This window comes from Protopterus annectens, chromosome 5.part0 (genome assembly GCF_019279795.1).
Source record: "Protopterus annectens isolate FY-2018-M chromosome 5.part0, PAN1.0, whole genome shotgun sequence".
NCBI classification, from domain to species: Eukaryota; Metazoa; Chordata; order Ceratodontiformes; family Protopteridae; genus Protopterus; species Protopterus annectens.
In genome coordinates, this window is record NC_056735.1 from 347,429,708 (window position 1) to 347,452,487 (window position 22,780).

The 22,780-nt window shown below is 40.6% G+C and overlaps 1 protein-coding gene across 3 annotated transcripts in view; it reads left to right on the forward strand.

Moving 5' to 3' along the window:
* Nucleotides 1-22,780, forward strand: part of LOC122802621 (cyclic AMP receptor-like protein A) — a 3,720,933-nt gene that overhangs the window by 3,170,552 nt on the left and 527,601 nt on the right. For all 3 annotated transcript variants that reach the window (XM_044072312.1, XM_044072313.1, XR_006364962.1), the window contains one exon: nucleotides 11,930-12,012. In XM_044072312.1, the coding sequence (XP_043928247.1) occupies nucleotides 11,930-12,012 (83 nt within the window). The remainder of the gene's footprint in view (nucleotides 1-11,929; nucleotides 12,013-22,780) is intronic.

A 22,780-nucleotide genomic window follows, 5' to 3' on the forward strand; every position in this document is an offset into this window, starting at 1 on the left:
TGTCACCAGATGTCTCCCTTCTAATAAAAAAGAAGAAAAACATATACCAAAGAGGATTCTGAAGTGACCCTGCCTTTAGCCTCTTTTTACTGGTTGCAGACTACTGACTCTGCTATTGCCATTTGCAAGGCCTTAGACTGTCAGTTTGAGGGTCCTGACCCTTCTGGTGTTGCTTCTAAAAGGACAGTGCTAAGGGTCAGAAGCAGGGTATGTCCTCCTCTACCAGACATCAGACTGTCATCAAGAAGAGGGAACACTGCTTTCAGATAATTCTTTGCACCTTCTTCTGCCTTAGTTTCATAGCCAGTGATTTCTGGTATTCTGGAGAATTATAAAAATATCAATCTTTCAATAATTGATTCAAGAATTGATATTTCTTAGACAGGAATTCCCCCACTTTCTGACCTACTACATGTTTTCCTTAATCATTTTATCTCCTTCAAAAACCTACACTGCTTAATTGTTAATTTTGCTTTTTTTGCTGAAGGGATTTTAGACTCGCAAAACTGCAGATGCACAGGTACAAGCCAGTGACAGTAGGTCCACTCCAGCTTGAGGTCAGTGAAATCAGTGCTGCCACCCACCATGGGGGTTGCAAGTATTACTTAAAACAGAGCAGCATCAGAGAGCTGAAAGGTAAGGACAAACATATTTGCTTTACTGCTGCAAGGCTTGTCAAAGAAAGCTAGTCAGAAATGGCACTATTAGAAGTTTAGAAGAAATGATATATGTGTGCGTAAATATGTTTCTCTAAATATCTCAGACATTGTAGACATGAACACATTGTGGAACAGAATTTCACATACAGTGTTGCCATAGAGGTCAGGAATGGCTTCACAGACAAATATGGTAGTAAGTACTACAGATAATGTGAGTTACTTTCCAGAAATGTTATGAATATATTTAGTATGTTAATGATGTTAACTTGAACTAGGTGTATATACGGTACTCTGGGCATCGAATGAAAGTATACACAATGTTAGAAAAATGTTACTAATGGTTGGTGTCACTGCGGATATTTATTTGTCCATTAACTATACATACAAGTCAAAATGTATGCATGTATTTAAAAAAATGGAATGATGTCTACAAAACTGCATTGCATTAAACTGAAGATGACAACTGCACAAACAAAAGTCACTGATATTTGGGGTCTATCTACTGTGATAAGAGAAATATTTGTATAATTATTATAATAAAATGTATGTACTGTCTAATTACTTTTTTAGTATAAAACACCATTACATCTGGCTTGCTTGTTAACATCACCATTGTTAAAAGCAGTGTGTGCTGAAGAAGTTTTGTGTTTTAATTTGCTCTGTAACTTTTATGATTGTCAAAATGTGTACATTTGTTTGTGAGCAAGTAGTAAAACTGCATTCACAGGAATTTAGCTCAGGGGAAAGATATCCAGAGAGGAAATCTACATTTATCAAGAAGAGTGATATTCCACTCAGGCAAGGCATTAATGAGTTAAATTATAGACACTGTATTTCCTCTGTATACTCATGCCTACTATTTTCTTGATCCTCTACACAACACCAAAACTTTTTCCGCCTTGTCTTCTGATGATTCATTGCTAAGGCAACCAACAGAAAGCCTGCAAATATTAAATAATGTAGTGAAGAGCTGAGTTCCATGGGCTAGAAGTTGAGCAAGGGTAAGATAACTAAATTGTATTTATTTATTTACATTTGTCTACCAGGAAATTCCGACTGGACACAGATCCTTTTTCAGCGGAGACCCAGGGAGAAAAGCTCCACAAGTATAGATAAGTAAATGTTACAATAGCAAATGAGTTTGCAGTAAAACGCATGACATGCAGAGTACATAGATCAATAGTGAGAAAGAAAAACATGCAATGGCTTTTGAGTACTAGATTTGTTGTTACAAACTGAGGTGACAAATAAATGATCCATAAGAGTTATGCTGATAAAGCATGTTTAGTGTCAGATTAAATTATAAAGAAATAGTGCTGTATTTATATGCTAGTTTTGTTAGTCTGGGTTGGAGCAGGGGCAGAGCCAGTACATTTTTAGGTGAGACTTGAGAGTGGTTTTGAATAGACTGGTGAATGGTGTTTTGGTTATAGAGGAGAGACATTTGTTCCATAGTTTGGAGATAGCACAGGAGAATATGGATTCCCCTGCTGAGTTTTTGGGTTTGATGGTAAGAAGTAGATTTTTGCTGCTGGATCATAGGAGTCTTGAGAAGGAGTAAGGTTGGAGTAGGTTTTGAAGATATGGGATCTTATGGAGGTGGTTTACTAGTTTGTGGGCAAGTGAGAGCTGGTCAAGTTCCCTAAGTGGGTTACAGTAGTGGCTGCGGTAGGATGCGGGAGTTGCAAATTTGGCAGTTTTATTGTAGCAGGTTTTTAGTCTGTTTAGGTCAGTCTGTCCACATTTGGTGAGCATGGGAGAGGCATAGAGTAATGTGGATATTAGTTGGGAATTCGCAATAGCGGTTCTGGCTGTCTTCGTTAGGTATTGTTTGTTTCTATATAGCACCCCAAGTTTTTTGTGAGGTTTTTTTTTATGGTAAGAGATATGTGGAGGTCAAATCTGAGATTGTTGTCAGTATCCACACCAAGAAGTTTGGTGTGCTCTGATGGGGAGATGATGGTGCTGCTTTTGGCATGAATGCTAAAGTGGGCAGAAGATTGGTTATATTTGGAGGGATGGAAAATAAGGAGTTTGGTTTTGCTGGGATTGAGTAGAAGTAGGACACTGGAAAGCTAGTTTTCTACAGATGAGAATGACTCTTGTGTGATCTTTTGAAGTTCTGGTAAAGTGGGGGCAGAGCAGATGATGGAGTCATCTGTGTATTGTATGAGAGTGGCATGTTTGGTGGAGGTGTGAAGGTTATTGGTGAAAAGGGAAAATAGTAAGGTGCCAAGGATGGAGCCTTGGAGGACCCCAGAGAGAGACAGGCAGGCAAGGGGATAGCTGGTCTTGCCAAACCACAGATTGCTGTTGGGCAGAAAGATAGCTATGGAACCAGTTGGTGGAAGAGTGTGAGAAGGAGAGATTAGTGAAGACAGAGAGAAGTATATTGTGAGATACCATGTCAAAAGCTTTTGATATATCCAGAAATACAGTGGTGGAGAATAAGCCATTGTTTTTATGTTGCAGGACTGTGTCAGTGAAGGAGAGCAGGGCAGTGGTGGTGCTGTGATATGGCCTGAAGCCGTTTTCGAGAGGAGATTATTAGCTAGGAGATAGTTTAGTACTTGAGAGTTAATACATTTCTCAAGGATCTTGGAGAGAGGGGAAAGGATGGCAGTGGGGCAGTAATTGGAAAGGTCAGTGGAGGAGCCACATTTGTGTAGGGGGATGATGTGTGAAATTTAACACAGAATAGGTACGTAGCTTTCTGATATGGAGCAGTTAAATAATATGGAAATTGGATAGGCTAGGGTGTTGGCTGCTATTTTTAGGTATTCTGAGGGAAGGTTGTCAGCTGCAAGTTTTGTGGGTTTAAGTTTTGTCAGAAGTCTTTTTATATAGGAGGTGGGTACTGTGGAGAAGGTGAAAGAGGGGGGTGGAGGGTTGGGTTTGTGTGAGGGGGTAGGGAATGAGGAGTGCTGTTGTTTGGCTAGTGATAGAATGGATTCAGTGAAGTGTTTGTTGAAAGAGTCAGTTATACTACTGGATGAGGAGGGGATTTTAGGTGAGGGGGTGCTTAGTTTTCCTGGGTGGAGTATGGAATTTATTGTGGACCAGAATTGATTAGGATTGTATTAGGAGGAGTTTAGGGTGGACTGATAGAAAAGGACTTTATCTGTTTTTATTTGCATTTTGACCTTGTTGTGTAATTTCAAGAAGGATTGCATGGCAGAGCGGGTTTTTGTTTGGGGTCAGTGTTCCCATGCTTTGGCCCTAATTTTTATTTTTTGAAGCCAGGGGGATTTTAGTTGTGACTCTGGCATATCTTAGGAGGGTGTGGGAGTTTAGGATTTTGAGAAAGGTGGCATTGAAGAAGTCGGCGGCTTCGTCTAGATTGAGGAATTTTAGTGGTGACCAGTTACAGTTTTAGTTGTATTATGGATTTGTTTACGGATAATCAGGTATTTTTTACATGGTGTTTTAGAAGGAAAATGGGGGTATGGTCACTGAGGCTGTTGGGTAGACAGCCTGTTGTGTAGGAGTGGGGATTTTTGTTGACTAGTATCCAATCAAGGATGGTATGGTTGTTGGGGATTTTATATATGTGGGTGGGAGACTGAATTAGTTGGGAGAAGCCGTGTAGATTTATGTGTAAGGTTGGGTGGTCATTTTTACAGGATAGCCGGTTTGTGGTAAAGTCTCCGAGGATAATGGTTTCTTGGGGAAAAGAAAGATTGGCCCAATTTAGGAGATTTTCTAGAAGAGGAATATTCTGACCTGGGTGGAAGTAGCAGCCGATGATGTTTATAGTTTTATTTGGGTTTAGTTTGAGGTTGGCATATAAGATTTCTTCTTTTCCAATTAGGGAATCCAAATTGTTGGTAGTCTGAATGTTGAGATTGTGTTTAAACATGAATGCTATGCTGCCACCTTTCTTTGATAGTCTATCTGCGCAAAGGATGCTGTAGCTGGGGTGGTATTTCTTCACATTTGATGTGGGGTTTGAGACAGGTTTCTGTTAGGATGAGGATGTCTGGGAAGTATATTTTATGGTGGCATGTAGGTCTTGGGTTTTATTACATATACTTCTAATGTTTAGGCACATGATGAGAAAATCGGATATTGTTTTCTTGGATATTTTTTTCTTGGATGTGATTAGAGAGGAGGGTATTTTAAGGGAGGTTTGTGGTGGGGTTAGGGGAGGTGGGGCCAGGGTTAAGGTGGATGTCACCACTGCAGGTTAATTTAGAGAGGGAGGCCAGTATTAGTTTGGTGTAGATAGTAAGGAGCCTGTCATATTTTAGTGATATTTTTTGTTTAAATTTAGAGGGTATTTGGTGTTTGAGTGGGACTGCTGGGATGTGGTTTCTGGTGGTTGGGGAAGTGAAGTTGTAGAGGGAGTGTTGGGTGGAGAAGGATGTGAAGGTGGAGTGGAATTTATTGGAAGACTCAGTTGTGGAGCTGTGATAGGATGTTAAAAGAGCAAGACGAAAGCAGGTAGTAAGAGTAAATATGTTGGGTAGTAGCATGATTGTGTTGGGATAGATGTGTGATGGAGTAAAGGAGGGTTCTAGGTAGGAGGGGTGGAGTCAGGGATTTGTCCTGGTTTGTTTGAAGGAATGGGAGTGGTTTTAGTCAAAATAAATTTAGATGTAGTAGGGGCAGGTGGTATTTGGGGGCACTGTGGGACGCATAGTGAGCCTGTGCATAGCATAGGCAAATGAAGCGGGGCCCAGTCCTGAAGCAAAGGAAACTAAGGTAAGTAAATTAGCTGTATACTAGTGTAAATTTTGGGCTTTGTTGGTGTGTTTTATTTTTCTTTTTTTTTTTTTTTTTTTTTTTTTTTTTTAGAAATAGGTTAGCTGTAGCTAGTATTTAATTAAGATTAAACTCATTTTTTCACAGAATGTCTGGAAAGGGAGGCAGGAGGGAGTTTAGAAAAGGGAGATTGAGGTGAAGTATAGCGCTGGTCCAATCAAGTGTGCACAACCCTGTGAAGTATCACATTAAGGTAGTAAAAGCAGTATACAAGTTTTCCCCTTATTTTTTTCCTAGCGGTAGTTTTAGGTCCCACTGTGCTACAGGCACTAGAGGCAGTAGTCCGTGGGTCTTAAGAGGGTGGAGGCCAAGTAGGCCAAGCGGTAGTTTCAGGTAAACTGTTGGAGAGAAAATAGGGGTTACAAGGTTAGGAGTAGGGAAACTCAGGGTAGAGAAGACACACTATAAACCAGTTAGTCTGTGAGCGTAAGCAGTCATTTAGAAATGGTGATGCTCCAGATCATAATATGTACTAGCAGCATGTGTTGGTTCTGTCCCAGAAAGGGTTACTACACAATGTCAATTGTCAAATTGTCAATTGACAAAGTCAGTTATGCCAACAGTTACATGAGTGGTCACTCTGAGGTGATTGCAAGTTAAACAGTTATCATTAAGCTACAGTCTGACAATAACTTATGTTAAATAGCTGTTACAAAACTTTATATACAGCATTTAAATGCATGAGTGGTCACTCTGAGGTGTTTACAAGTTAAACAGTAATTCTTAAGCAGCAATCTGACAGTAACACATTTTAAATAGCTGAATAACTAAATGATAACATTAACTGCCTTTATGCAAGTAGGTTTACTGTTTCAATTTGTGTTGGACGGAAATCCTTTTATTGGAATAGGTAGGCACTGAGTCACATGGTTTCTCTGATCTTTATATATGAACAACACCATTTCCTGACTTGGGGCCCATTCTTTCTGCACTGCAGCCCAATGACATACCTGACATGCCTTTTGCCCATTTGGATTTCCCTTCTTTTAGAGAAGAGCATCTTATAGTCTCTTTTAACTCAAACTCTTGTCAACTGTGGGGAAAAGAGTGACCCTTAGTGGGTGGAGGGGAACTGTCAGTTTTACTGCCAAGATCAAGGCTAATATTAGAGTGTGCATCAGTGTTCATAGATTCATAGGTAAGTACTAGGCTATCGGCCCTAGGATCTATACAAGCCTAGCCAAACGAGTTCCCTGGCTTTTGCCACCCAAGAAAATTATTTTCCTGTGCCCCTGTCGAGCAGAGCCACAGCAGTGATTCCCAGGGTGAATTTCCTATTACCCATCCAATTGTCAAGATTTCTCTTAAAGAGGGCTAATGAGGAGCTTTGCTTGACATGAATGGGCAGCCTATTCTGGAGCAGGGGTAGTCTCTGGGACAGGAATCTATCCCTCCAGCATGTTCTGTTTATTGTGGTGACAAGGTTTAGGTCCCTGGAGCATGTGGCTTGGAGAGATTGGGATTTCTTTAAGTGTAGCATGTCCATCAGGTCTGGGTTAGACATGGCTTTGTACGTTAGGCAGAGCTCGCCTCGGAGTAGACAGTATGCGACAGAGTAGAGCTGGAGTTTTTTGAGACAGTCGGCGTATGGCATCTGTTTGAGGCTGGTAATCCTCTTAGTGAGGTATTTCTGTGGCCTTTCCAGCTGTTGCAGATGTTTTGCAAGGTACATGCCAAACAGGGCATTGTACTCTATGATGGGTCTAATAAGGGATGAGTAGAGAGGAACGATGACCTCTCTTTTTCTGTAGGAGAATCCATTTGTGATGAGATGTGCCATATAGTAGGATTTCTTGACTACTGTGGTGACGTGATTATCAAAGGAGAGACTACTATCCACCTGTGTCACAAGGTCTCTTTTCACACTTTTGGTGATTCAGTGACATAAATGCATTTTGGCATGCTCTTGTGCATATGACAGTGACGTCCCCTCCTCAGAGCCAGTAATCAGGGAGCCTGAATCCTCACCACTGACACTGGTGAGGGATGTGCACTTTGAGCAAAGATAGATAAATATGGTGTTTTCAGATGCAGCTGTCTGTACCAAGTACAATTTCCCTTAAGAGCACACATGGAACACGCTCAGGCCAGAGTCTGGGATTCCCTCTTTGTCTCTCCAAGCCCCCAGTAAGACTCCCCACTGGCACAGCTATAGAGTTGAGTACTCAGCCGAGTGTCCCAGGTCAAGTCCTCCACCACCCTCTCTGTGAAAACAGTGCTCTGTGTCCTTTCTCCAAGTAGCTGACATGCACACTTTGAGGTTTGATTTTCATACACACACACACACACACACACACACACACCACATACCCATACCTGGGAAAGGATGGCACAAATTTACTAGCTATGCCCTCTGCCCAGACTATAGTATAGATATTGCCACCAGGACACTCCTAAGATAGCTACTTTAAGGCTCTTACAAGGGTACCCAATTATACTGAGAGAAATTAATATTAACACAAATGGTAATGTTGTCCAAACAGCAAGGCTTTCAGGAGCGACCACAGTGTCACCAAATAAATACAAGTACTCTTAAAGGTTAAAATATTCTCTGAAAGACCAGCCACAATGGAAAGTTTAAATATATTTAATAATATGTAATAATAATAGAATGTGAAAATGCTAAATACCTATTTACCATAAACATCAAGGTTTCAATCACAGGAAATATTGAAATAACACAGATGAATATATTCACACATGTACAGAAAAGCAGTATTTAACTAATCTCACTATATTTTCCTGACTGATCTAAAGCATTACTATTCCCTGGTTACTTACTAAGGCAAGGCAAGATGAAGTGGGAGAGAGATCCTTCTATGTCAAGTTCCAAAAACAGACTGCTTTGAGACTTCTGTCTCATCTAGTATTGAAACATCATTTCAGTGCTGGATTACATAATGACATTACATACATGTGCTCATCTGTCTTCTGGTTCCCATACTACCCCCCCCCTTTATTTTTTGTTTCATTTATTTATTTATTTAACATTTGTTGACTGGGAAAGTCCGACTAGGTTCCACAGAGCTTGTTTTCAGCGGAGGCCCAGGGAGAAATGCTCCAGATGCTTTACTAGAAACTGAACCAGAATCTTGCACATATGTAGTACCATACACACAGATAGAGCTTTGCTAAGATGTTTTATAGCATCTGGAAACTATAAAACCATTTCAACACTTCCACCATTCCAGACTGGCAATTATTTCACTGTTAAAGGACAATACAGCATTATTCCTAGTACTCGTTTTCACGGACATTTTGTCTCTGGCTGCAATCAGAACTGTAAGATACAATCTTTATGGCCTTCCAGGTAATTTAATTTCAGACTATTTTTCAAAGTTAGCTGGATTGAGATTATCATTTTCACTTCCAGTATCCTCCATTGCAATGCATTAATTCCAACAGTTGCAATACAGTCTGACGTACAGGTATATTTCTTTTTCTGTCCAGCAGGACCCACCATTGGTATATTTTTAATCCAAGCAACTTTACAAATACATTTTCAACACAAGCATTTGTACAAATCAGCTTGATATACAAATGACATATAATTCTTTACAAAATTCCAGCTAGCTATGCTGGCATATGCTACACATCTACTTCCCTGCTTCTCCTGACAAGGCTGGCAATACCTCACATCATCACATCTCTCCCCCCTTTGAAGACTCAAGCTAGTTTCTCCAGTAACCCTTAGGAAACATATTTTGAGGGACATGAGTCTGTCTGGGAACACATTAACCCATATCCTGTCTTGAGACTCCATCTGCATTGGCATTGTTGACCCCACTATGGTGCTGTACTGTCATATCATATGCCTGCAACCCTAGGCTCTACCTTAACAACTTGGCATTTTGCTGGCTGGCTCAATGTAACCATGTTAAGGGACTGTGGTCTGTAACTACAGTGAATTTCCTTCCATACAGATAGAAGTGAAGTTTCTGCAGTGCCCATACTATGGCTAAACATTCATTTTCTACAGCTGCATAACATTCCTCCCTGGGTTGGAGTCTACAGCTGAGATATACAAATTGGTGCTCTTCTCCCTCTAAGGAAACCTGGCTGGGTACAGCCCCCACCCCATGGTTTGAACCATCCACTTGCACAACACATTATGTGCTGTAATCTAGGCTGGCTAACACAGGGGGTCCTTCCAAAGCCCCTTTAAGCTTTTGGAATGCCTGCTTGCAGGCTGGGGTCCACACTACCTTATCTGGCCTGTTTTTCCTCATCATGTGTGTGAGGGGAGCAGCTATTGTACTGTAATTAGAAACAAACTTTTTATGGTAACCCGCTGTCCCCAAGAATGCCCTCACCTGCTTTTTGATAACAAGGGCAGGTCACGCCTGAATAGCTTCCACTTTGGCAGGTTCTGGCCCGATCTTACCACTCCCTACTCTATGTCCCAGGTAGGTGACCTCTGCCATACCCACTTGACACTTACTGGGCTTAATGGTCAACCCTGCCCTTTGCACTCTGCCCAGGGCTTCCCTGACATTCTGAAGGTGCTCATGCCAGGAATGGCTGTAGGTGGCAATATCATCCAGGTAAGCAAGGGCATAATATCCTGCTAGGATACAATCTACCAGCCTCTGGAAGGTCATTGGGACATTTTTCATCCCAAAGGGCATCTTTGTGAACTCATATAATCCAAAAGGAGTCACAAAGGCTGACCTCTTCCTAGTGGTGGGAGTCAAGGGCACCTGCCAGTAGCCCTTGATCAGATCAATAGTGGTCAGATACTTAGTCCCACCCAGCCTAGGCATAGAGTAAGTGTCTGATTCTGTGTCAATATTTTTCTGTAGTCCGTACAGAACCAGGTGCTGCCATCTTTCTTTGATACCAGCACCACTGGGGAGGCCCAGGGGCTGCTGCACCCCTGGATTATCCTCAGTGCCAACATGTCCTGTATCTCCTTTTTCAGAGTCTGTCTGACTCACTCAGGCACCCTATAAGGGGCCTGTTTGATAGGCCTTTGGGGTCCAGTATCCACATAGTGCTGCATCAGGTGGATGTACCCAGGTTTCTGAGTGAACATGCCCCCAAACTCCTGTAACACTGCTTGGATTTCTTGAACCTGGGTAGGGGATAACCACTGGGACATTGGTACCCCTTTCACTGAGGTGTCAGTCCAAGCCTCACATTAGGAGATCAGTCACCAGATCCCCCTCAGACTCCTCCTGCCATCCACTGCATATATCCAGCACCAGGAGTTCCCTATTATGGTAAGGTTTCATGATGTTAACATGGTACAGTTTGTGCCCCTTCCTTACTAATTCAAAGGGTCCCCCCAAGCTGCTTGCAGCTTATTGTGTCTGACAGGAATGAGAACCATAACCTGCTGTCCAGCAGCATACTGTCAAACCTAAGCATTTTTGTCATACCAGACTTTGTTCTGCTTTTGGGCTCCTGCCAGGTTCTCCTGGCGACAATCAGAACTGTAAGATGCAATCTTTATGGCCTTCCTGGTAATTTAATTTCAGACTGTTTTTCAAAGTAAGCTGGACTGAGGTGAACCTCTTCTGTTCCCGTATCCTCAGTTACAATATATTAATTTCAACAGTTACTATACAGTCTGAAATACAGGTGCATTTCTTTTTCTGTCCAGCAGGACCCACTGTTGGTACATTTTTAATACAAACAACTTTACAAATAGATTTTTAACACAAGTGCCTGTACAAATCAGCTTGATATACAAATGACATGTAATTCTTTGCAAAATTCTAGCTAGCTTTGCTGGCATATGTTACGCATCCAATGCCCTACTTCTCCTGGAATACTTGGCAATACCTCATATCATCACAATGACTTTTAAATGTCCCCTCATGCACTCAGTGTGTGAGACCTACTGGATATTTTACATATATACAACAAAGTATTGTAAGTTGATTTCTCCCTGTTCAGATCATAATGCTTTTGCTATAGTCTGATGGATAGTATGGTGCACGCAACTACTGAAAGAAAATTGTTTTATTTTTCCATAGCGCTTCAGCACTTCTGCCTTGTAGGGGAACTGTTCAGCCAAGACTGTCGTACTTTAAACTCTTAATTAGATCAATTAAAGATAATCAGTTAAAGATATTCATACTTTTAAAGAGACACCATATTTGAATCAACAGAAGATGGGCACCCAGACATGGCAGAATGCACCCTTATCTGCCCAGGATTCTGTCTTTCCCAATTAACCCTGTGTCATGTGGTATGTTGTGACCTTGGATTACCTCCACAACAGTGCATCACTGGATCAATCTGTTACTCCTCAAACCTTGGAAATCTGACACTGGGTTCCATAGATTTACTGTCTGATTTCACCCCCGTATCATACATTTTTCAGTTGTAATAGAAAAGCAAATTAATGTTATTTTTGCAGGTGTATACATTAAGATAATCACAGCTAATTTTTTCATCAAGCTTTCTGAAAAAGAAAATGTTTATTTTGGAATTAAAACAGTTTAAGAAACAAATGCAAGACTGTTAAAATAATTATTTGAATTTTTGTGTCATTTCAGATACTGTTGGTTGAAGAAGTTAAACATTTGAAGTGGTATCCATGTGTATATCTAGCTGTTTCTCTTTTTCCTCTTTTAAACAGGTGAGTCTAATGTAGATGATTGTTTCCATTGCTGCACAGCAGTATAAAGGGAGCAAGAACCCACACAAAATTAGCTCATATGCAGTTTTATTAGACATAATTCAGTTTGTGTACTGAAATTATTTTAAACAGCATCTTAATTATAGTTTCTGAGTCTGTGACTTTAATTGGGGAGTTGATATTATTAAAAATGCACCTTTTGTTTGCTTTCCTAAATATTGGAGTATGTGTAAAAGATAGCAGTTTGTTACCATTAAAAAGATGCTTTGGTAGGCTAAACTTTTCAAGTCTAGTCAGGTCAAATTGATAGATTGCATTTCTGTATGCAGTACACTGTCAGTGGAATGCTGTCACAGTTTTTTTGCTAAAGGGCAGAGAATGCTTCATCTTTAAATTAAAAATTTGACAAAGTGTAACACTTTTTACTGCGTATAAAGCCAAAGGTAAGTTCCAGTGTATTTATGTATTTGTCATTTGTTAACCGAGTTGGTCCAAATGAGCCAGTGGCCCGTGGTATTGTTGTACATTGAGTATAATGCAACAAGTTATTGTACATGTGTACAGCAAAATACTGCAGTTGCTTTCTTACTGTGCAGTACATCACACACGTGTCATTTTTAACAGTGTGTGGTGTTTCACTTGTTTCTAGTGCACATTATTATTTTTGAATGTGCATTACATGGCTGCTGCTATTTCATATATGTAGAAAACTGCATTACTAACTTGGTGCCACAGCGCTTCATTTGTGTGAATGATCAAGTGAATAAAATCAGTTTTATTGCTCTGTATTAATTTATCAAAACATAATAAAAGCAGCATACGGCAAGCAACAGTAAAACCAGCCATGCTAAACAGTGCCCAGAATAAATATGTAAACAATATCTTAAATAAACTTTAAATCAGTATCCTGATTCGTATCATTGGTTAAAAGAACCGTTTTTTTTAGAAAACTCTTAAAGCTACCCAAATGTGGTGCTCACCCAAAGCTTTGGAGGTGATATGTTACAAAGGCATCATCTAGTATACACAAGAGAAAATACCAGAGGACTTAAGCAACGTTACTAAAATTAGAGTCACTCTCTTAGAAATGATATAACTGTTTAACTTCTGTCTATGCTGCCAATACTCTGGTGGTTATCTTTCTGGAGCATTTTGTGCACACCATCACCCATTTCTTGTCTTTGTTATCCTTTTCTACTTCTAGCCAGAATGGTAAAGATTTTAAATATATGAGGACCCCACCACCACAGTTTTTGGTATCCTACTGGTGCTGCAGTATTCAACTACATAATACTCGTGGACCTCTTTTGTCAGTAAATATTATGCAGACCCATAAAATATGCATTCTCAGGAACAAGAATTATCCATCTGGATGTCTATGATTTCAAATATCTATGGAGCTCAGCACCCCAGATTTTGTTTTCTACTGCTACAGTATTGAACTAAATGGTACTTGTAGACCTATCCCCGCACTGAACATTTTGCATGCCCTTAGACTATGTGGACTCTGATAAGAATTAACCGTCTGGATGTCATTGATTTTAAACATCTGAGGACCTCCCCCCAGCTTTGGTATCCTACTGCTGCAGTACTGAACTGCACAATACTTGTGGATCTCTTCCCTCACTAAACGTTTTGCAGGTCCATAAAAGTTGTGGATTCAAGGACAAGAATTATCCATCTGGGTGTCTATGTACGGAAGGATCTATCCTACTCTTTAGTTTTACTGTTGTGAATTCCCTGCCAAGTAGAAAGTATTTTTCTTTGCTCTTTTTCTCTGTAACTCTTATACCTTGTTCTCTGTTCTATCTTATCATTAATCTATACGTCTTACTTTCTTCTCTCTCATGGTTTTTCACAGTGGTATCTCTTCTATTATCATATTCTTACACCTGTCTGCCTGACTTTTACTTCCTGAACTTGGCTGTCTGCCTATTGTTTTCATGGTTGTTCTGCTGTCTATACTCCTTTCACCTTTTTCCTCCCCTAGCTGTGTTGGTGCTGGTCATCTCTTTCATTATCTCATTTATTCTCTTTCTTCATCCACTTTGCTTGTCTTTATCCTTCTCTTTACTGCTTCTCCCTTTTGTCTTATCTTTAACATCTTAGTATCTGTTGTAGGCACTCTATCCATGCATCCAGTACTGGTGTTTATTTTTCTGAAGCTTTTCAGTGCATACCATTACCCATCTCTCATTTTATCACTGCTACTCTTTTAGGCAATACTTAGTTGCATTAAAGCGGCAACCTAGAAGTTCAAAATGACTACCAGTTGATTAAACTGTGTTCCAACACACCAGGGTCTGCAACTCAGTATGGAACACAAGGTGATTAAGAAATAAGACAAACTTACGTATGATTTCTTTTTCATAGAATGTTCTCTACATGATTGTGACTAGCAAAGAAATCAAGTCTTACTTGTTAATAACTCAAATTTACAAAAATACTGTGTGACTGTAGCCCCCTCCACAGCAGCAGCTGTTTTACAGTTGTGTAAATTATTCAAAATGACTGAATACTATCCTGTAGTTAGTCATACAGCTGCATAAATTATACCATAACTATGATTAAATGTAGTCATGCAAAAGGTCCAATACTCATTTAAGAAATACATGTTAAAACAGAAACTGTAAAATCAAGACTAACCAAAGATGCAGCCTTGCTTGCTTGGTGAAATACACTGGCCAGTGGTTAGTTTTGACTGCCTGGTACTATGAAAAGCCTGCATTAACATAGGTAGATGTCTAAATCATTGACATTGTTTGTTGTGTTTGCAGATGTATGTATAATGTACATCAATTGACTGCTGTATATACTAAGCATACAATATCATTATAGTTTTATTTACAGTATATACACATTATACCATATAGATACAGTTTTGGGTTCATTAAACATTTGCAAGCTATTTCACTTTAGAAATTATGTGTCAGGAAATCATATTAACCATTATCTATGAATCATTTACAAGTTATTCCATCTTGGGTATAATCTGGCAGAGCTGTTTTGAATCCTTGGGGTGTATCTTGGCCTTTTATCTCCAGTGAAAGATAATTCCATAGGCCAGGACCAAGTCTGTAAAATGTGTGCTGAACAATAACTGTTTTGAAAGGGGGTCTACTCAATAAGATAACATTATCTTGGCTGCTTCTGAGGGCATAGGTTTGCTCTCTTATAGGAAGTTGCCTCCTTAATGGTGGACAGTACCCTTATTTTAAAAGTCTGTATATCAGTGTACCTAATAGAAAGATAGATACCTAGAAAGACATTAGCCCCATGAATAGTAGCACAAATTTACCAGCAGCTTGTGTAGAGAGTATGTCTAAACTGATTATTTCTGGCAGACATTTTGGTTGTCAGTGTTTGAACCCTCTCCATTTGTCCTCACTCCATTAGGGCTCATTTTGCCACCCTTCCCCCAATTTCCACCTATCCCCTTCTCTTCTTTTATTTGAAACAAAATTCCTCCCCACCCACTCCACCAATAACCTCTATGCCTCCACTTAAAATACAGCCATTCATCTCTTATCTCCTCTCCTGTATACACTCTGCAAATCAACTCTCTTTCCACCCTAAGCAACTCTACTAGTCACATCTTAGACCACACACACACACACACACACACACACACACACACACACACACACACACACACACACACACACACACAAAATACTGTCAGCTCCCACCTCACAAACACATAACCCACCAATATCTGTATTAATATTCTGCAGTTCTATGTAACAAATATTTCTTTGCCTTCCAGTTGTCTGTTTCCATCTCTCCCTCAACCCAAAAGCACTTACACATACTCCACTTATAGCTCTGACCTGCCACACCTACACAGCTCCTTCCACTGTTCCTTCAGTCATCTCATCTCTAGTTCAAATCCCTACTCCTTTTGTCTCTCTTGCAAAGTTGCTCTAAGAACTATATTTCTTACCCTGCTATGTTACCTTACAGACTACCATGCAACAATCATGTATAGAATCAGCTCACAAACCAACAGCCATATAATTAACTAAGGCTTCCATTTCCAGACTTTAGCTGCCAAAATAACCACACACTTCCATACATGGAACCGAGGAGGGAAAGATAAAAAAAAAAACAGTAACCACAACTGACCCCTGTGCCAACACAAAGATTAAACTCTCTGCAGGAGCAAAAAAGTAAAATTAATTACTTGAGTGCTTTTGACCCTTTGATAAGGACATTTTATCAAAACTAAAGTCAATATAAAAAACAATAATGCTTGGGGACTTTCCAAGATGGCTGCAAACTGATCAATGCCTTAACTTCAGCTGTTCCAGTGTGAAATAAAAAACTGAAACACAAGGGCCAGGAACTCTGTCACCTTTGGTATCTTCAAATCTGATGTCATGTTCATTCATTCCTCAACTATTTGGTTCAGATCCAACCCTTGGATCTGATTTGGCCAGTCTTTCCAGCTCATGGAACAGTGAACCTCTCACACTCCTGCCCTACCCATAATGCCCCAGACACCTAACATAACCCAGATCTCATTTGCTGACTTCGCATGTAGACTTGGTCACTGCAAACTCTCAGGTTAGCTAGCTAGTTTTTGTGAGTAAAATTCCTTTTCAAAAATCTTATCTTAAAGCTTCTGTTCTCATATAATTTCTGCTGTCCTCCCTTTTATATGTTACACTTTTAGTTTATCGCTTATTACCATTGTTGGTATTCCTTTCACTTGTACTAGTTTAGTATCTTTATAATCACCACTGTTGGTAACTCTTTCCCTTTTTTCACCGTTTTTCACAAAAAGGTATATATCTTTTTATTCTTTCTAGTCCTATCATAATTAGTTGAAAATATATGAGAAACCTTTGGATTTTAAAAAATGTACGGCCCGTGGCCATAAAATTCAGATGCACACAGTAAATGTGTCTGTTGTCTAGACCCTGTGAAAGTAGACTATAGTTGTGACATCTGCAAAGCTTTCAATCCTCGACCTCTGATAGACCGAAAAAACAAATTGATTTTGAGAGATTTGCTCCCTTCAAAATCTTCAGAAGCATCATCTGGGGCTCAAATGCCCAAGAAATCAGACAAGAAAGATGCCAAAAAGCATTCCCTGGATCCGACCTCTCCTTCGGCTCCAGGTTCAGAACCTCCTCATAAAGTTTCTACACCTTCAGATCCAACCCCCTTGGATCTGAAGGCTAAACCTGACAAACCTCCTAAGATCAGATCCGTATCATTGGTCTTGGATCCAGTTTCCTCTCGCCTGACTTCTCCCTTCTTGGATAGGCCTCCTAAGCACCATCACTCAAGAACACCTTCAACAGCATCTTCCACTTTTTCCTCCATAAGTCTGACCGAGGTTGATGTCGGCAGGATGATGAGGAAATTCCTCTCGATGTTAATTCAGATGGGGGTTCTTCCATTTCTGACCCCATTGGGTCCAGAGACCATTTTAGTACTACCCACCCATACTGACTCCTCTGATTCAACTCTTGGTTTTGGAGCAGCCAGATCTGAAGATTCCAGAGTTGTCCACATCGGATTCAAAGATCATGGTATGTTCGACTCCTGTGATGCCTCTGAGTGGAGTGGTTCTGAGCAGTTCAGAAGTGGATGACACTCAGAGCCATAGTGTCGGTGCTGGGTCCAGGGTGTTGGAGTCGGCTCGGAAGTTGTCCGAGCCACTCTACCTCTCAGATCTTTGGTGTTAGATAGCTCAACTCTGACTCCTTCCTCAGCTAGCCTGCCTTTGAGACAAAGGGAGCCGAAGGGCTGGAATCATATCTTTTCAGAGACATCGGTTTCTTTCTCTCAGAGACATTCTGCTTCTGAGATGTTGGAGAGAGCTTTCCCTGTTCTTGAGTCAGGACATCTCCCCCTTCCTCTGCTTTGACTTCTCAACCCCATTTGCCTCTGCATCTTTAGCCTCAACTTCCTGTGCCTTGTCGACAGCCAGCCCAGAAAAGTCACCAGGATACTCAGCAGGGCATACTCATTTCTTCCGATACTTCTCTGGACCATCCCACTGAAGAAGTTCAGAGAAATAAAAAGTGCAAGAGGAGGCACTTAGACTCTCCACAAGAGTCTGTCACAGAGGATACTGATTTTGATGAGGGGGAAGGATCCCCAAGATCACTACCTGATGACATCTCCTTTGGAGACATTCTAGAACTTTTGAAGCAAAGGGGTTATTGGTCTCCTGACAATCCTTTCCAAGAGGAGCTGATATTCCTGGAAGCTTTTGGAGCTGGCCCATCTACCTTGATTGGGTCTCTCAATGAGCATATCATGAGATACACAATTAAGCTGATCCCCAAGAGACCAGATAGTATCCTGGCACCACTAAAGGACAGAGAGTTCTGGAGCAAGGGAGTACCAGTTGATGCCATGGTTGTAGTGGCAGCCATGAAGAAGAAGAAGGAACTAGCAAAGCAGAGTTCCTCTGTCCACCCCCTAACAGGGAGTCTAGGACACTGGACAGATTCAGGAAGCATGTATATGCTTCAGTGACTTTTGCCCTGCAGTTGCTGAATTATTCGGTGCACTAGTCATACCAAATCCCTCTCTGGGACCAGTTCTTCTGAGGCAGAGAACACTATTACCTCACAATTTGCTACCCTCCAATCCATTTCAAAGTTGCCCATGAGATTCACCTGACATGCAGCTGAAGGTACCTCATGGGCAGCGGGTTCAGGCATTTCCATCAGATGACATGTTTTGATTTGCTTGTGTAATTTTGTGGAGCCCTTCAAGTCTTCTTTCATCAGTGTTCTCTGACAGAAGTTATTTATTTAACCCTAAAGTAAAAGACACACTCTTCCCAAGGGTGAGCAGGAAGGTAAAACCCTGTCTGCTGTCGCATACTTTTTTCAGCCTCTCAAAGAACCTCTTCTAGGAACCAGTGAGTTAGACAAAAAATGTGGTTCAGAAAGTCCCACGGCCCATTTGAAGATCCAAATGGAGATAGCTCGCCCAGGGGCAGAGGGAAGAAATTCTAATGGAAGACAACATCCAAGTGGCAAATTTGGTCTGCAGAACCAGGGATCTTGAGATATCTTCTTTGACAGATCCTACCAGTGCTCCTGAAAGGAGGCCCAACTGTCCATCTCTGGAGGTAGTCAGGGTCAATTATCCCTGCACCAGAGAGCATGGGTAGAAATTACAAAGATTCATGTAGTAAACAAAATCCCCAATTCTCCATCCAATCAGGGGAAAGCAGCAGCATTAAAAATAAACAAGCTTCTAGAAAAGAGAGTCATCTAAGAAGTCCCCCCAGACCAGACAGAGTCCAGGACTTACCTAAAATTCCTTTTAGTGCCAAAGAAAACAAGGGACTAGAGACCTATTTTGGATCTCAGCAATATGAATAAGTCATTTCAGTACACAGAATTCCAGGTGGTCACAGGTCAGTCCATTCTACCTTTTCTGCACAAGGACGATTGGATGTGTTCAATAGATCTTCAGGATCTGTACTATCATATCAAAATAAACAGATGATCCAGGAGATATCTACTCTTCTGGTTGGGAGCGAGTTATTACAATTCAGGGCTCTGCCCTTTGGTCTTACCACAGCCTGCAGGGAGCTCACCAAATGTATGGCAGTAGTACCAGCTCACTTGAGGCTACAGGGATTCCGGATGTTTCCATATTTGAACAACTGGCTCATAACTGCTCCAACCAGGCACCATCTGATCAAAACGTGAGACTATGTACTCCAGTTATGCTCTCATCTGGGAATTACCATCAATCACAAAACATCTCAACTCAAACCAACTGAAATATTGGAGTTCATCAGAGCCTTGTTCAATACGATAACTATGACAGCCTGCCTCCCGCTATCAGGGATTCAAACCATTCGATTCCAGGTCAAAACGATCATTCAGAGTTCTCCTCTTTGAGCTCAACTGATTCTACAGGAATTGGGGTCAATGTCTGCTGCAATCATTTTGGTACCATTAGCAAAGTACCATATGAGAATCCTTCATTGGACCCTAGCGACTCAATCGCCCATTCTTCATCAACCTTTATCCAGTCAGATCAAGATAACACAGGCTTGCAAGAATTACCTTCTATAGTGGATATATTCCAATCAGGTAATAGAAGGTCATCCCTTTGTTCTCCCTCAGCCCAAGGCCATAGTGACCATGGATGCTTCCAAGATCAGGTGGGGGGGATTTCTTGGGAATGGCAGACAAAAACACATGGTCCCCGAAGGGGCCTATGCACATATCGGTGTTCTGGAAATGAGAGCTGTCCTCCTAGCATTGCAGGCCTTCCAAGACACTCTTTTCTCTGGGACTATTGTGATTCAGATGGACAATATGTCAGTGGTCTGGTACATCAACAAACAAGGGGGAAACAAATCTTACCCCCTCTGTTGAGAAGCTATGAGAGTATGGCATGGGTGAACTCATGCAATTAGTTTCTGATAGTAATTTACATTCTGGGGAAATCCAAGCTGATAGCAGACATGTTAAGCAGGTCCATTCTAATGTCCCATGAATGGTCCCTCAATATGAAGGTTGTGGAAAGGAGTTTCCACCAGTGGGGACAACTGTACTGTGATCTCTTTGCATCTACCCTCAACAGCAAGTGCAGCAGGTTCTTTGCCCTGATCCCTCCACTGGAGGAGTCACCAAGGGATGCTCTACTTCACAATTAACACCTCAATCTCCCTTATGCCTATCCCTCATTACTTCTAATCCCCAAATTTCTTCAGAAAGCAGCATGATTGAAGAGCACAGTTATTCTCATTGCCCCTTATTGGCCTCATCAGATTTGTTTTTTCTTTCTTTGGCCACATCTACCTAAAACTGACCGTATGGTTTCTCCACTTCCACTGATTGCTGTACACCCCAGGCTCTCCTCCCTTGTCTGCCAGATTCTTTTATCCTCACATAAAGCTTCCACAAGAAAACTTTTTAGAAATAAATGGAAAAGATTTGTTTTAGTTTTTTGGGTGCAGCAAAAAGACATTGATCTTTTATAAGCACCAGTTCCTAAAGTTTTTGAATTTTTAGCTGCAATTCTCAATGAAGGTGCTAGCTCTTCTATTGTTAAAGTGCAATTAGCTGCCATTTGCAATTTTTATATAAGAGTAAATAATTCATCTTTAGCTTTTTCCAAATGTTGTTTTCTAAGATGAACCTTTCTTCTTAGACTCCCATTAAAAAAACACTCCTCTGGGGGATTTAAATATTGTTTAACAATTATTGGCGCAATCACCATTTGAACCATTAGCTCAGTGTGATCTAAAATTTTTGACCTGGATAGCTGTCTTTTTAGTGGCAGTTACCTCTGCTAGAAGAGTTTCAGAACTTCAGGTGCTGTCTTCCAAGCCTCCTTATTTAATTTTTCATAAGGATAGCGTATCCTTATGAACCAACCCCTCCTTTCTACATAAGGTGGTGTCAGAATCCATCATTAATCAGGTTATCAACCTCCCGGTTTTCTTTCCAAATTTTTCCAACAAAAGAGAGTATAATGTTACACCTTTTGGATGTTCACAGACAATTACAGTTTTATCTACATAGAACCAACATTTTACGAAAATCAGAGCAGTTATTTATTTCTTTTTCAAATTCAAAGTTGGGCAAACCAGTGTCTAAAGTGACTTTAGCTAAATGGTTAACCGATTGTATTATATTTGTTTACCAAAAATTGGGTATGTCTTTACCAAAAACACTAAAGGCTCATTCCGCCAGGTGTATGACAACTTCTTCATGTTTTCTATCTAGATCCTTACTGGATGATATTTGTGCAGTCACAACTTGGTCAAATCCTCATGCATTTATTACTCATTACAATTTGGATCTGGTCTCTAGGGGAAGAGCAGCTTTTGGCCCAGAGATGCTCAGGGATAGCCATACTTGGGGTCCTCCCAGGATATAGGTAGCTGAGAACTCTGTCCCAACAGTTGAGGAAAGAATGAAAATGACATCAGATAAAAAAGTTATGTACTCACCATACCATTCCATCTGTGTTGTCCATTTTCATTCTTCCTCAACTTTCCTCCTAACCTTTAGAAGGATTGAAAGATGCTGAAGGAACCACTGTTCCTTTATTTTAGATTCAGATGTTGTTATCTCTATTGGTTATGCTTACAGGCTTAAGGGGCAGGAAACAAGATCTGAGTATGTTAAGTGTCTGGGACATTATGGGTAAGGGTGGAGCTCGAGAGTTTTGTGTTCCACAAGCTGGGAATAGCGGATGAGTCAGATCCGAGGGTTGGATCCAAACCCAACAATTGGGGAAGAATGAAAATGGGCAACACAGATGGAACATTATGGTAAGTATATAAGATTTTTTTACTGGCTAGTAAGTACACTGCCTGGACACCAGCAAAGAAGAAAATAAGAAATTCGGGAAGAATGCTGCAGCTGCTTATCAAAAAACAGTTCAAGCTCAAAGTTTGGTGTAAGACATAGCTTCTAGTAATTTAGAGGAAAAAATAAGTGAAATGTGCTCACAGCTGATTAAAATAAATGAAATAATGAAGGAGTATATCAACTCAAATAGCAAAAGGCTGGAAAATGGAAAATGCTTTAAACAGATATTCAGACAAGCTGATAAAACTGCAGAAATCAGAGGTAGAAATGAAGAAAAGGCTGTCTGAGTGTGAGACTTCTCAAGAACAGATGTTTCAAAAAATGATAAAATAATAGGACAGAGCATGTAGAGAAAATGTGAGGTTTTCTGTTGTACCAGAGAAACTGGAAGGCACAGACTGTATTAATTGTATGAAGGCACATATAAGCAACTGGACTACTATTCCACAACAGGA